Source organism: Cebus imitator, unplaced genomic scaffold, assembly GCF_001604975.1.
Source record: "Cebus imitator isolate Cc_AM_T3 unplaced genomic scaffold, Cebus_imitator-1.0 Scaffold486, whole genome shotgun sequence".
Taxonomy (NCBI): domain Eukaryota; kingdom Metazoa; phylum Chordata; class Mammalia; order Primates; family Cebidae; genus Cebus; species Cebus imitator.
The window spans coordinates 1804178-1819964 of record NW_016107801.1 but is presented as its reverse complement, the minus strand read 5'-3'; the positions used below and the strand labels follow the sequence as shown (position 1 = coordinate 1819964).

At 57.7% G+C, this 15787-nt stretch overlaps 1 protein-coding gene across 2 annotated transcripts in view; it reads right to left on the bottom strand.

The window, feature by feature from the left end:
• Positions 1-3052: 3052 nt before the first annotated feature.
• SARDH (sarcosine dehydrogenase) overlaps positions 3053-15787 on the bottom strand; it is a 71159-nt gene continuing 58424 nt past the window's right edge. For both annotated transcript variants that reach the window (XM_017513108.2, XM_017513109.2), the window contains 4 exons: positions 9374-9536; positions 8478-8646; positions 6127-6262; positions 3053-3515 (listed from right to left, as the gene is read on the bottom strand). In XM_017513108.2, the coding sequence (XP_017368597.1) occupies positions 3390-3515; positions 6127-6262; positions 8478-8646; positions 9374-9536 (594 nt within the window). In that variant the 3' untranslated portion in view covers positions 3053-3389. The remainder of the gene's footprint in view (positions 3516-6126; positions 6263-8477; positions 8647-9373; positions 9537-15787) is intronic.

The window sequence follows — 15787 nt, the reverse complement described above, 5'->3', positions numbered from 1 at the left end:
CACCTCAGCCCCCCACTCACTCTCTCGTTCTCAGGCTGGTTATCCCCTTCCTCTTGCAGAGACAGCAGCCACATTGCCCCCGCCACCCTGCACCAGCAGCACCCACACCTCCCACACCCAGAGGAGTGTGACCCTGTGGTTGCTGAGAGCTGCCACTGTCACACGCTGAGGCTATGCACAGCCCTAGCAATCCCATGAGACACGTGGTTTGTTCCCATGGATAGAGGAGGAGACTGAGGCTCAGAGACCCAAAGTGAGGTGTCAAGGTCACCCAGAGTGAGCCGGGGAGCTCGGAGTGTCCCCATGTCTGACTCCAGTGTCTGAATGCTCAACCTGTTTCCTTACTTATGAAACAGGGATTTCCCCAGAATCCTTGTAGGGGATTTTATCTAAAATAAGTTCTTTATTTGGAGGCTTAGGGGAAGAGCTTTATTACCTGGAAATGACCTACATGCTCCACGCCAAAGGGACTCTCTGGGCTCACCCATCTTCTGAATTATTGGGGTGTGAGTCCAGCAGCCCAAGTCACTGTTCCTACCCCTGCTGTGTGACCTTGAGTTAGTTACTTTCCCACTCTGGGCTTGGGTCTCCCCATCTGCCCACTGAGGAGAGGGTTCTCCAGCCTCCCAGGGGGCAGGGGCTGCTAGGGTGGCACAACCCATCATCTGTGAGGTGTCCGAGCCATGGGATGAAGAATGCTCATGCCCATCAGCGTTGAGAGGTGGAGCGGCCCTGGACCCCAGGTTCCAGTCAGCACAAGGGTGCCTGCCCAAGTGGGTCCCAGAGCACTCCAGCGCTGTGCTGTCTGGTAGCCACTAGCCTCATGTGGCTGCTTTTGATTGCAATTAATTTTAAATTAATTACGATACAAGGTCGGGTGCTGTGCTTCATGCCTGTAACCGCAGCACTTTGGGAGGCAGAGGCAGGGGGATCACTTGAGCCCAGGAGTTCAAAGCCAGCCTGGCCAACACAGCAAAACTCTGTCTCTACAAAAAAATACAAAAATTAGGGCTGGGCGCGGTGGCTCATCTCAGCATTTTGGGATGCCAAGGCAGGCGGATGACCTGAGGTCAGTAGTTCCAGACCAGCCTGGCCAACATGGTAAAACTCGTCTCTACTAAAAATATAAAAATTAGCCAGGCTGTGGTGGTGGGTGCCTGTAATCCCAGCTACTGGGGAAGCTGAGGCAGGAGAACCACTTGAACCTGAGAGGTGGAGATTGTAGTGAGCTGAGATGGCACCACTGCACTCCAGCCTGGGCAACAGAGTAGCCGTGTCTCAAAAAAAAAAAAAAAAAAAAAAGACAGAACGTTGTGTGTCCTGGTCACACCCCCACCTTTCACATGCCTGAGGCTGTTTCACTGCACAGAGCTCTGCCCGCCACAGCGTAGGCATGTTTAAAACAGTTTGCTGGGAGTTCCTGAGAGGCAGTACTCAGCCACGGTGAGCATCATGGCATCAATATTTCCAGAAAAAAATCTTTAAAAATAGCTATGAAACAGGGTGTTTTAGAGTTGAGGTCAGGAAGACCTGGCTTGGGGTCCGGGGAGGTGGGTCTTCTGATGTGGACCCTGGGTGGCGCGTTTGGGAGCCATGGCACGGCCGGGACCTCTTGCAGCCCATGGGTGGAGCCCGCAGGTGGTGAGCTTGGGAGGCGACTCATGGAGGCTGTGCTCACATCAATGCCCAGTGCCTCCCCAAGGCGCCGGGCTCTCTCCCCTCGGGGGTGGAGGAAGCACACACAGGAAGGGAGGGGTGCCGTCGCACGTGTCCCCCAGCTGCAGCCATGAGATGAGATTTGGAGTGGGACCTGGGCTCTGACCTCCCGTCATCCTTAGCCTTCCCCCAAGGACAGGCCGTGAGATGGATGTGGTCACCGGCCCAATCCAGGGGTCTGTGGCCAAACCACAGACCGGGAGGAAGCAGGCCAGGCCATCTGGGGAGCCGGCTCCCCTCCTCTCCAAGAAGTCATCTCATCCAGGAGCCAGGCCTGCCTGTGAGCGAGGGGAGGCTGCAGGTGTTCCTTCGGCCTGAAGTGTGTGAAAGCCAGAGGCCCCCACTCTGCTCTCCAGCCGCAACCCCCTCCCCAGACTCAGGGGGCCAAACCCGCCTTTCACAGCCGTCTGTAACCCGAACGTCTGCCCGTAGCTTTGTTCAAGCTCAGTCCACAGTGGGCCACGTGGTGTGGGAGCGTCCAAAGGTGGCTGGGGCCTGCCAGGACTGCTGCACCCAGATCGCCGCTTGCTGCCTGTGTGGCTCTGTGGGACGCTGGCTCCACGATGCCCCCCAAGCATCTGCCACCCACTCTTCCCAGATTGCAGGGCACGCCAGGCGAGACTGCACAGGGCAGCTCTGACGGGCCTGATCTGAACCCAGGCTCGGGGGGGACGAGGGAGGGGACTGAGCACGTGCGATGGGCAGCGATGGACACCCCTCACAGGCAGGAGAGGCAGAGCTACTTCTGACACACAGGCAGTTACGGGGGGAAGGGAGGGCGGGCAGAGGAGCCACCCCGTCTCAAGGCAGCATGCAGGGCAGAGCCGGAGGCAGGGTCCTCCCACAGGGGCTGGGCGAGGAGGAAGGTGTGGGCAGGAACTGCATCCAAATCAACAGCAAAGACAAAGGTCACCTAGAAACGGGGACTCCACTAGGCTCTTACCCCGCAGCACGCCCCTCCTGCCTGGGCCTGGTGAGTGCGGGGCTCAAGGGAAACTGAGGCGGGAGTTGGCACTTCTGCGTGGGTGAGGAGGGCACCAATCCGAGGCCCCACCCACTCCCTGCTTCGGCTCCTTTGTTCCCAGGCTGCTGAGTCTCAGGAGGCTTTGGCCCCTGAAGAACAGGGAGGTCAAACAAGGTAAGAAGAGCTTTCCAGCTCCCATTGGACCTGTGATCTGAGAGGCACCATCCTGCACAACCACCTTGGTCCGAGGTCTCCAAGTGCACCATGGCAGACAGTGCCAGCTGATCACCGCTCTTTCCCGACCCAGACACAGCCTCATGCTCTTTAGCCAAGGGAAGCCCACCGAGGATCAGTCGAGCTTGCAGTAAAAGATGAAGCCTATTTGCCTCCCTGTTTTCATGTGGGGCTTATCAAGTATTTACTAAGCACCTTCTAGAAGCCTGAAGAGGGTTATAAGCCGTGGTCCCTGAGCCCAAGCCAGTTTCAGGCTTGATTTCTGGGAGGATTGGGTGGATTGACACCTTCTGATCAGTGACCCCAGGATGGGCCCTCTTGGTCTCTGTCCATATCTGGTTTGGGGGTTTTAGCAGGACTAGGCCTAGACTAGGGACAGGGAGGGCCCAAGTTCTGGCCGGGTCCAGGGTCCAGGGCCATTTGGGACCTGTGGGCATGGCTGGAGGACACGGGATGGGGCATGGGGGCTGGGCCCTCAGTAGATTCCCTTCACCCTCTTGTTGTCGGGGTCGAAGGGAGACTTCAGGTGAGCCTGGGCAGCGTAGGTCACCCCCATTCTCTCTAGCATGTAGTCCCCACTCTTCACAAAGTCCAGCGAGACCTAAAAGCAGAGGTGGGGATGAGGGTCACTCATGATCGGGTGGGTGTGTGGCTCACGCCTGCCTGCATCTCTAGAGGAGGGGGTCTTGGCCTTGCTGCCTGCTCTGCCAACAAACTCATTCCTGTGCCAGAGGCTCCTTCCTGAACCTGTCCATCGCCCCAGAGCAGGTGCAGCTCCTGTCCATGTGACCTTGAGTTGGACGCGGGCATCTGGGGTCCAGCAGAGCCCAGGTCTGGCAGCCAACATGACTTACACAGGACAGCACACCTTCTGCCCCAGTGATTCCAGGTGCCTGGGAAATAGCAGAAACACAGAGGCTTTCCCGGACCCAGGCAAGCACAGCGGCTGGAGCAGCGCCGCGGCTGGCGGCCAATCCGGCTTGCATCCCCGGGGGCAGGGGCGGCTGGAACAGCCTTCTAGACAGCTTGACCTCTGTGTGCTCCCCATCCTACGCCCTGGCTTGGCCCCCAGCAAGCCCATGGGAGCCAGTCAGCCCCAGGTGCAGGTAATCTTAGGCACAAGGAGGGCGTGATGTCCAGCCTGGCACTGCTGGTGACACCGGGCTGGATATCACGGCACCAGCCCGGCCTGCCCTCCTCTTTGCCACGGCCGCTATGAGGAGGGCAGGCTGGGCCGCTCAGGGACGCTGTTCTCCCTGTACAGCAATTAAAGCCAAGGCCGAGGCCACAGGAGGGAGTCTCCGGCTCTGCTCTGGGAGTCAGAGGGCTCCTTCTTGTTCCTGGCAGCTCAGGACTAGATGAAAAATGAAGAACAAACTGAGCTGTTTTGTGACAGGAGCTTGAGGAGCGGCGCTCCTGAGCCGTGTGTGTGCCTGCAGGATGGGCAGCTTGGAGCTGACCCCCACCCGCAGGCAGCACAGGGAGCTGGTGGCCTTCAAACGTCCACAGGCAGGTACAACTCACAGTGGGCACCTGGCCTTGCTAACAAGCACCCACGAGGCTGGAGCTCCTTCCCCACCTCGAGCCTTTCCCACCAATGAGCAGGTTTCCCTGTCTTAGGAAGAAACCTGTTACCCCCTGGGGTGCTAGAAAACGTTTAACAACCAGCTCTGGGGTGGGGCGGGCGTGACTGTGGCATCTGCCTGTTTCCACAGTGCAAACGCTCTGGGCAGCCCTGGCAGAGAGGGCGGGGGATGTGCACCGGCCGCATCGGCTGGCTCCCCCTAGGCCCCCGGCTGTCGTCTGGATGCCGTGTAACCTGGGCTGCCCTGGTCACGTTGGTGAGGGACCCATCCCTGACTCGGGAGAGACGCGAGCATTGAAGAAAGGGCCTGCACTCCCCAGCCCACCCTGGCATGGAGCCCATAAACTCCGCTTTGGCTGGGCCCCAGGGCCGTGTCAGGAGGTCCTGCCTGCCAACACAATCCCCGCTTATGAAGAGGACCCCACTCTGGGCAGTGGCCTGTACGATGACCCTGCGTGGTAGGTGGGTGTCTGTCCACATTTTATAGATGAGGAAACCAAGGCCCCAAGAGGGGGTCCTTGTCAAGGTCACAAAGCAAGCAAATGGCAGGTCCCAACGGCTGGTGGCATTGACTGTGTCCTGAGCCTCCCAGCTCCACCTCGGGAGTCAGTCCCATGGGCTGCCACTTCTCCATGGCTCCATAGGACCATGGCCTTGCCTAATGCCTGGCAGTGCCCCCCCGGGCCTGCGAGCTGGGCTTGCACATTCCTGCAGCTCCTGCTAAGGCTGGTCTGTCTCCAGGCTGCCCCTCCTCCTGGCTTCTCCCAAGTGCTCCCTCCCTCCCTGACTCCCTCCATGTGTCCGTCAGGGGCTCAGGCTGGAAGGCTCTGGAGCCAGGCCAGCACCTCCCGGCCTCACTGGGGCTTGGGCCAAATGTCAGATCATCTCCCGTGGAGAGACGTGGCCCTGCTCACTGGCGCCTCCACTTCCAAGGGTCAGAAAGATGGGAAAAGGAGGTACAGACCACCCCTTCCCCTCCTGAGGAGGCTGCCCACCGGCTGCCCCACCACTCTTGGTCACCCTGTTCTTTCCAGCCTGCTCCTGCCTCCTGCATCCAGGGGTCAGGGTCACCTGGTGGGCGTGGGGTTGCCTGGGGTCAGGGGTGTCCGGGTGAGAAAAGACAGGAGGGTAGGAACATGGGTCTCCAAGTCTCTGGTCACCCTGGGGGCCACCCCTGCACCCCAGGCAAAGGGTGAGCCATGGGTGGCTTAAGGTTTGGGTCTTTGGTGTCAAGAGCCAGCCTGGCCAGCCGGCACCTCCTTCTAACCAAGGGAAGCCTGGAACCACCAAGTCAGATCCTTCCAGAAAGAAAACAGAGAGCTGGGGAGTCCTCCACCTGCTGAGGCCTCTTCCCTCCCCTTCTCCTTCCCCCTCCTCCTCCTCCCTCTCCCTGTTCTTTCTCCTCCTTCTCTCTCCCTTTTCCCTCCCCCCCCTTCCTCCTTCTCCCTCCATCTTCCTCCCCCCCTCCCCACTTCCTCCATTCTCCTTTCTCTTCCCTCCTCCTCCTCTGGGCCCCACCTGTGCCTCCTCCCTGTGCCCAGCACACTCAGGCCACGGTGCAGGGAGCTGGTTTGGAGCTGGGGAGGGATCAGTGCTAGCCTCAGCAAGGCCAGAGAAGGGGACTCACCGGCCCGCCACTGGGGTCGCGGATGTAACCGTAGGCAATGGTCTTGTCGATGGCGAACCCAAAGTCGGCCCTCCGGACGTGGCCCACCACCTGGCCGTTCCTCCAGATGGCCTCCAGGCCGAACATGGGTACTTTGCTGGAAGAAGCAGTAGAGAAAGCTGGGACCCAGAAACCACAGGGTGGGGACACGTCCACAGTGGCCTGGAGGAGAACGGAGGGCTGCGGGGTGCCCACCCATCCGTGGCTCCACGCAGATAGGGCTGGCCTGCTAGGACCCTGCCGGTCCCCAGAGCCAGCCCAGTACCTGGCCGGACACCCGGGCTCAGGCTTTGAGTAAGTAAAATGAATGAATAGAAAACATCAAAACCAGGTGTGGACTTTGCTGTTTCCAGAAGCGAGCTCCATGTATCTGGGAGAGGCCCTGCTTCCGATTTCCTTCCGCTGATCTTCTGAATGATTCAAATGTGAAACACGATTGTGGCTCGCTCTACTCTGGTTCTTTTTTTTTTTTTTTTTTTTTTGGGTGCAGTGGCGCGATCTCGGCTCACTGCAACCTCCACCTCCCTCCCAGGTTCAAGCGATTCTCCCACCTCAGCCTCCAGAGTAGCTGGGACTATAGGCACCCACCACATGCCCGGCTAATCTTTGCATTTTTAGTAGAGACGGGGTTTCATCATGTTGGCCAGGCTGGTTTCGAACTCCTGACCTCAAGTGACCTGCCCATCTTGGCATCCCAAAGGGCTGGATTGCAGGCGTAGGCCAGTGTGCCCAGCTGGGTTTGCTGTTTTTCACAGCACAATACATAGTTTATTCACATGACTTTACTGCCTATGGTATAGGAATGCTCACTGTACAATTTTTAAAAATTGAAAGCAGGAAGACAGATTTAAAAGTAAGCTAAAATCACAGAAAGGCCAGCACCCAGGGCTAACTGGTAACACTCTGTGGCCAGTCTGCAGACTTCTGGGTGACGGGTGATCGCGGCTGCAGCTGTGCAAAGGGGTCACTGCGTAGAAGGGCCGGGCTGAGGCTGAGGCCGCCTCCTGCATCCACAGACTGGAGTCGCTGTTTGGGTCCCACTTGTCAATCGGATTAGGGCGAGGCTGGAAGGAGGTTTTGTAAATATCTTTGGTTTCGCCCTAGTTCTCGTCCTCCACGTGAGGTCCCGGAGTCCTCACGTGCTTCATGGAGGGTCAGAAGGTCGGGGCCAAGCAGGCAGAAAGGACCGAGGGACGCTACCCTGTGCAAGGGGCCTCCTCTCCCAGAGCTGAACCGATCCTGGGCGCTGGACGCGTTGTCAAGCAAGAGGCAGAGCCCACGGGCACCCCGGGAGAAGCCGCAAGACAAGGACAACGCGGCTCCGCTCATCCTCCCTGCCCCCACCCTCATCGCTCTGACACTCCTCATGAAGGCTCCAGAAATCTGGGAGAAGTGGCAGTGTTTGCGGCTGGCTGTCAGCTCCATGTCCACAGAGCCTAAAGCTGCCCACTTCCCCAGAGACCTGCACCTCGGACCCCCGCCGGCACCACAGGAGGGACTGGGAGCAGGGCCTGATCTCAGACCACCCTGCAACCCAGCTGGGACTCAGGTTCCTAGAATCCAAACTCTCCCAGGGGCCCAGGGAGCACATGCGCCAGGCTGCCAGCAGCGTGCTCAAAGTCACTCTCCGTGGGTAGAGCAGGTGGTCAGGGTGTCCCCAGGCAGGGTCTTCCCTTCCACCTCTGCCAGGTGACTCGGCACGAGTCCCTGCCCCTTGGCACTGTGTGGTCTCCATCTGTAAGTGGGGATGGTGGCCCCAGCCAAGCCCCTCTCTCCGCATCGAAGGGCTGTGGGGAGGACTGAACCGGAAGAGGATGGGAGGTGGTGGCACAGTGACTGGGAGGCCAGGTTCCCTGGGTTCACCCTCCCAAGGACCTCGGCCTAGACCCACCCCAGAGGGCTGGGCTGGGCTGGGCTGCACCCTTCTCTCTTGAGACCTTCGTTTGAAGAGCATGGAGCCTTCCCTGTGTCCCCACATGCCCTGATGGCCTGGGAGGGGTCCCCACCATGTGCAATTTTGCGCTTCTCCCTGGGTGCCTGTCGGGCTCTGCCTCTTACGCGACAGCCTGCCCAGCACCCAGGATCAGCTCAGCTCTGCCTTTAACAGCATGGGAGCGGCTGGCAAGATGGCCTCTCTCTTTGGCCTTGATTTTCTTGTCTGCACTGGGCTGTCGGGTGCGTTCTGGAAGAGCATGGCTGACACATGGGAAGTGTTGGTGCCAGGGGCCTTAGACTGGGGGACCGAGCAGCACCTGCCTGCCCTGGCCATGGGCAGTTGCTTCCGGGCGGGCGTGGGGCAGCGGCATACTCACTCCTCCACGGTGAAGCACACCAGGCGTCGGCAGAGGCCCATGGCCCGCTGCTGCTCCAGCGCCTCCCGCCCCAGGAAGGGTACAGGCGACTTCAGCCTGCAGGTGAAGGCCAGGCCTGCCTCCAGGGGACTGTCGTCCGGCCGCAGGTCCGCGTGCCAGTGCCGGTAGCCTGCGGGAAGGGAAGCCATGGGGTCGATGCCACCTTGAGGGGTAAGCCCTTTAGGAGATGCATGAGGATGCTGCCCAAGCCCACCCCTGCAGCCCCCACCCACACCCTCAGAGCTGCTTAGTCACCCAAGCAACCCAGGAGGAGGCGGGGCATCCCCAACCCCAGAAGGTTCCCCAGGCAAGCCCCCCAGCAGACTGCCCGTCAGCACTGCAGCCCTCTGCACCCTCAGGTGGGGGCATCAGGGAGGGGCTCATGAAGGGGGAGCTGCCTGACGCCCAAGCTGGGTGCCCAACACCGAAGGGAGCTGCCTGATGCCCACTCTGAGCCTCCATCCTCACCCTGGGCAAGAGTCTGGGCTTCCTCCAGAGGCCATAGCACCTGCTTCCCTGGGCCATTCTTCACAGCTCTCAGGAAAACCAAGGTGCCCAATTCCTACCCAGCCTGGCCCTGCCCCCCAGGTGCCAGGCAGTGCCTCAGCTCTGAGCCCAGGTGTGTGCAGGTGTCGCTGATCCCAATACCATCCCTGGAGCCCTGTGTGAAGACCCTGGGCAGCAAGAGGGTTTGGGAAATGGAGGAAGCCAGGTGCTGGGGTGTGGGGCAGGAAATCATAGTGTGGGAAGAAGGAAGCCAGGTGACGACATAGGGAAGGCAAACAGCTTTTCGGCCTCCAGGTGTCTTGAGCGTCGCCCCCACCCGCTGCCCGGGGCCGTCCAGACCCTGCACTCACCTTTCTCAGTGCTCAGGGAGTCGATGGCACGGTACCCTGCATTGACGAGTCCATGCTTGGCGCCAGCAGCCATCACAGCCCGGTACACAGGCACACAGGACGCCTTTGGAATGTGCAGCTCCCAGCCCAGCTCCCCGACAAAGGACAGTCGCATGGCCCGGACCTGGGGGACGAGGTCATGGCTTAGATGTGGCCAGGCCGGTTGGCTGAGGTCCAGGCCCTGGCCACCGCCTCCTGGTGGACAGCTCCTGCTGCACTGTGACTATCAGCTGGCCTGGGGTCGCAGCTGGACTGCCACCAAGAAATGAGGTCTTCCAAGGAGAGCTCCCTCCAGCTGCTCTAGAGTTGTTTAAGGAGAAGGAAGGGGTCACCTTTGGGAGTGGAGATGGAAGGTTTGCTGTCTGCAGACCTCAGCTCTTCCACAGGACTGGGTTAGCCTCCTGTCTGTCATAACCAATGACCACGGCTGGTGGCTGAAAACGACAGCAGGAAACTCTCGGTTCTGGAGGCTCAAAATCCAGAATCACCGTGCAGGCGAGCCCCGCTCCATCTGCAGGTGCCGGAGAGGGCCCTTCCACTTCCCAGGCACTTCCAGGTGTCCTCGGCCTGTGGCTGCACCGCTGCCATCTCTGCCTCAGCCCTCACAGCCTTCCCTCTGTGTCTCTATGTCTTCTAGGGACACGTGCCACTGGATTTAGGACCCTCCCTGTCCCTCGATAATGTCATCTGGAGACCCTGACGTTAACTACACCTGCAAAGGTCCCATTTCCAAATAAGGCCACATTCATGGGTTCTGATGAATTAGGATATAGACCTATGTTTTGGGGTTCACAGCAGGGACCTGGGATAATGTCTCACCCTCCTTATGGCCCCGTTCCTTGTCTGTAAGATGGGGTTGGGAGCCTGGCTTTATGTTTCAGAAGCTCTGAGACACGTCTGCGAGGGGCAGGGGTAAGGCAGCAGCACGGCGCAGAGGACACCACCCTGTCTGCGCTTGGTGGGGACAGAGGCATCGGGGACGGGGACAGCCAGTGTAGGTGCCAAGCTCATTGTCCAAGGAGCCCATCACCACCATCTGGTCAGCCCCGGCCCAGCGCAGGACTCTGAAGACAGCCATAGCCTCTGCCCGTCAGGACTTGGCTTGGCTGTAGGCACAACCATGTTCTGGGAGGGGAAGGTGCTGGAAAGCAAGACCCCTGCCTGGGACGCCAGACCAGGCCGGCAGGCAGAGCGGGACGGGCCTTCCAGGTGAGGGCGAAAGGCTCAGCACTGGGCAGCGGACGTGGTGGGAGGCAGGAGAGAAAGGCCGGCGGGGCTGTGGATATCTGAGTGTGAAAGACACGGTGACCCCAGACCCTGCAGAAATGAGTGCCAGTTATCACGTGCTCATAGGCCAAGTTTCATCTTATCCCTCTACAGCCCATGCAATGGTGGAAACGCTGTCTATAAAGTCTGCAGGCTGAGCAGACACAGAGGCTCCCAGAGGCACGGAGCGGGCCTGGGCACAGGAGGCTCTGTGGAGGACAGCAGGTGTCTTTGGGAGGGTGTGTCCCGCACACCTGCACACCAGGCTAGTGCTCAGCCACATGGAGGCCACAGAAGCGTGGGGGGCTCCTTGCGCAGGAGATGTCATTTTCCTGGCACACTTGGTTCGGGTGCATGCCATGTCCTCACCTTCAGGCAAACCCTTGAACCCACTGGCTCCCAAGGGAAGACCTGAGTGCTCAGCCCTGGGACCACAGAGCTCACAAATGGAATGGGGCGAGCTCAGCGGATTGCAGGACCCCAGACAGCGGACAGGCCCGCCCTGTCCAGCTCCCGCTGGGATGCGCCTGTAGGAAGGAGGGCAGAGGCCGCTCTCCCAACCACAGGAGCAGCTCCTCATAAACCTGACACTTTAATCACATGGCCGCCGAGGGGCTAGATTCTTAAAGCTTTGGAAACAGTGCAATTTGCTCTAAGTTACCATTTACCCAGGCCTCTTAAAAAACTCAAAATTGACATGGAAGATGTACTGTTGACATTTCCCTGCTTCCCTGGTGCAAGCCGCAGGCCCCTGACAAAGATTGCCTTGCCAACGGGGTTCTAATTTTAGACAGCCTATGGAGGAGCTCGGGGCTCAAAGCCAATCTCACTTTCAAACAGAAAAAATGATTTTTAAAGTGCACCTATCTGCAGCCTTCCAATTGTGGATCCATGTTCAGACAAATACCTGTCACTCGGCTCAGTGACAGGGTCGGTGTTTACGGGTGGAAGGAAGGAAGCGGTCCCATCCTTCCCAGCTCCAGCAGCTCAGCGAGGACGCAGTCAGCTGGGTCTGGGTCTCCCCCGTACCCCGTGCACAGTCCGGCCCAAGAAACAGTCCCTGAACAAAGGAGGAACACAGGGGTCACACCTACCTCCCGGCAAAGCAATGGGGGTCTGGATAAACCCAGGGGCCTCTCTAAGTCCACAGAATCACTGGTTGTTGAGACATCTCCCGTTTTCCTCCACTGAAGCAGTGGAGCAGGGCCAGTTCTCAGTTTTTCCGAGTGGGGACCCATAAGGAGAGCGACAGGATGAGTGAGGACATCCAAAACACGACGTCCAGTCAGCCAGGCTTGGGTGGGAATGGCATCTCCCAGTGCCCACGGGGGTCGGCCCACTTGGCCTCAGTGCCATCTTCTGACCAGTTGGCCAAGGACGACACGTGTGCACCACACAGATGGAAGCACAGAGCCCGGCATGTGGCCTTTGGCCACCCTGGCTCTGGTGGGCTGTGAAAGCCCCAGATGCAAGTTGGAACTCCCGGCTGTGGATGGAGTCACAGAATTGTGGAAGATCAACAGGAAGGGCCCTAGGTCAGGTTTTGTTTAAAACCTTTCCACATCCTGAGGATTCCACGCAAAAAATCTGCTCAAACTATTAAAGTCAGCAAAGTTGCAGGAAATGAAGTCAAAGGACCCTCGCGTATGTGGTCACGTGATCTCAAGGGCACTGGGACCACTCATGTGGAAACAGTTTCCAACAAGCGGTGCTGGGAAGATTTGGTAGCCACGTGCAGAAGAGGGAAGCTGGCCACTTCCCATACATCATGTCCAAAAACCGAGACATGGAACAAAGACGTAAGGGTACGATCTATAGCTGCAGAACCTCTAGAAGAAAGTACGGGGATTTGGAAATGGCAAAGGTTTCCTGGACAGAACACCGACAGCACAGGTCACCGAAGCAAAACCCAGGTGGAAGCACATTAATCACGAGCACGTTTGTGCATCCAAGGACACTAGCAGTGAAAAGGCAACCCTCCTGCCTCGGCCTCCCCCAGTAATGGAGAGAATATTTGCAAATCTTACATATGATAAGGGCCTTCTACCCAGACAGAATAAAGAACTCTTACAACTTAACAATAAAAAGTCAAATACCACCATTAAAAATGGGCAAAGGGGCCGGGTGTGGTGGCTCACACCTGTAATCTCAGTACTCTGGGAGACCAAGGCGGGAGGACCACCCAAAGTCAGGAGTTCAAGACCATCCTGGCCAACGTAATGAAACCCTATTTCCACTAAAAATACAAAAAAAAAAAAAAAGTTGGGTATGGTGGTGCGCACCTGTAGTCCCAGCTACTCGGGAGGCTGAGGCGTGAGAATCACTTGAATCCAGGAGGCGGAGGCTGCAGTGAGCCGAGAATGCGCCATTACACTCCAGCCTGGGCGACAGAGCAAGACTCTGTCTCAAAAAAAAAAAAAGAAAAAAAAATGGGCAAAGGACTTGAATGGACAATTCTCAGGAACAAATGCAAATGGCCAAGAAGCTGAGGAAAAGATGCCCACACCACTGCCCACCAGAGGCATGCCAACCCAAATCACAGGGAGCCATCACTTTATGCCCACGAGGGTGACAATTGCACAAACAAGAAAAAGAAAGAAATGAGAGTTGGGGAGCACGTGGGAAACTGGGCCCTCGTGCCCCGTTGGTGGGAGTGAAAAACGGGGCAAGTGCTGTGGAAAACAGTGCGGCGGGTCTTCAAAAAATTAAAGACAGAACTTCCATGTGACCCAGAACCCCACTTCTGGGTACACACCCAAAGGAACTGAAAGGAGGGATTTGAAGAGGGATTTGCACACTCATGTGCACAAGATTATTCACAACAGCCAAGGGGTAGACACAACCCAAGTGTCTACCAACAGAGGATGAAAAAGCCAGGCATGGTGGCTCACACCTGTAATCCCGGTACTTGGGGAGGCTGAGGCAGGAGGACTGCTTGAGCCCAGGAGTCTGAGGTCAGCCTGGGCAACATAGGGAGGCCCTGTCTCTACAAAAAAAAAAAAAAAAAAAAAAATTTAAAGTTAGCTGGGTGTGGTGGCGTGTGCCTATAGTCCCATCTACTTGGGAGGCTGAAGGGGGAGGATCACCTGAGCCCAGGAGGTTAAGGCAGGGCAGTCACCTGAGATCGTAACACTGCACTCCAGCCTGGGTGACAGAGTAAGACCCTGTCTCAGAAAAAACAACAGCAAAACCCACCAAAAAGCAGATGATGTACAGACAAAATGTGTTCTATGCACACCATGGAATGTTATTCAGCCTTAAAAGGGGAGGAACTTCGGATGCATACCAGAACGTGGATGAACACGTTAAAAACATCATCCTGAGTGACGGGAGCCGGTTGCAAAAGGACAAATCCTGTCTGAGTCCACTCACATGAGGTCCCTAGAGTCACCAGATTCATAGACATTGAGAGCAGAATGCAGGGCGCGGGGACTGGGGAGAGGGGAGGGAGTCCTTCAATGGGCCAGGGCTTCCGTTTCACTAAACAAGGACATTCTGGAGGTTCGTTTCACAACATGAACATGCTTAACACTTAAACTAACACACCAACCAACAAACTAACTCCTTTTCTTCCTGGGAAACTGAGGCTAGGGACTAAGTGACTGGCACTTTCTGACATCCCGGGCCCCAGGAACCGAGGAGCCAGGGGAGACAGGGCTTGCAGAGACAGAGGCGGGAATTCGGGAAATGTGAGGGAATGGCCCCCAGCCAGACCAACAGAAGGTCAAGGAGATACCAGAGACCTGGGAAAGGTGGTATTTAAAAAGGTAACAGCAGAGAATTTTCCAGAAGTGAAGATGGTCGGGCATGAGCTGTCAGACTGCAGGAAGCACAATGCTACCAAATGGGATAAATACCAGTGAATCCTTGGGTGGAAAACACTGGGGTCTGGGCAGGCATCAGAGTGGGCAGGGCGCAGAGGGGGTGGGTGGGGAGGACAGGAGGGAGAAATGAAAGAAAAAGAGAGAGAGAGGCAGAGAGAGGCCGGGCACAGCGGCTCACTCCTGTAATCCCAGCACTTTGGGAGGCCGAGTCAGACAGATCACTTGAGGCCAGGAGTTTGAGACCAGCCTGGCCAGCATGGCAAAACCCTGTCTCTACTAAAAATACAAAACTTAGCTGGGCGTGGTGGTGGGCGCCTGTAATCCCAGCTACTCGGGAGGCTGAGGCAGGAGAACTGCTTGAACCTGAGAGTTAGAGGCTGTGGTGAGCCAAGATTGCCCCACTGCCCTCCAGCCTGGGCAACAAAGTATTAAAAAATACATGAATAGACAGAGAGAGAGAGAGAGAGAGAGAGAGGGGCCTGAAACCCTGACACCACCCCTTGGTGTGGCACTAACCAATGCCATTCTACTATAGAACAGTATCTTCGAAGCACAGAGCTTTGGACATAACTGTCAGCCTAGAAACCCACGTCCTCGGGGGGTGAGAGGGGTGGGTGGACCGAGTGTCCTCAGATGCAGACAGAGCTTATTATGCACGATTCTTGTTGGAAGAATCTGTAGAGGATGCACTTCAACATCCAGCACCTTCAAGCCCGGACCCCTGACCTCACCTGGGTGCGGCTTGAGGGTCAGACCAGAGCAGGCACCTGCCCAGGTGGGGGTCGAGCTGGAGGAAGACCAAGGCGAGGTGAACGCTGCCTCCTGGTCAGGAATAGGCACTTTGGAATCAAACCCATGAAGGGTGGGATAAAGAGGACCCCTCCACCCATGGAACTAATCAGTCCCCTGGAGTCTGTGATCAGCAGACTGAGTTCCGCAAATAAAGGATTGGAGCAGGGGTCCTTTGTGGCTGAGTGGACCCTGCTGGGAGCCGAGTCCCTTGCTGCTTGGCCCTGGCTGGGGGCGAGGACTCAGGACTCACAGGGCTACCTGATGCCCGCCTTCCCAGTGGCCAGGCGCTGTTCCAGCCTGTCGTCCTGGAGAGGAGAACGACTCCTAAAGCCAGCAGAGCCACCTGCCAGTGGTGGCCTCTGCTGGAGCTCAGACCCCTGGGCTGTAGGTTGTGGCGAGAGAGGACCCTTCTGTGGAAGGAGATCACTCAGGGTGAGGCTGAGGCCCGCAGAGTCCCCCACGCAGAGTTCCCCACGCAGAGCCCCCCACGCAG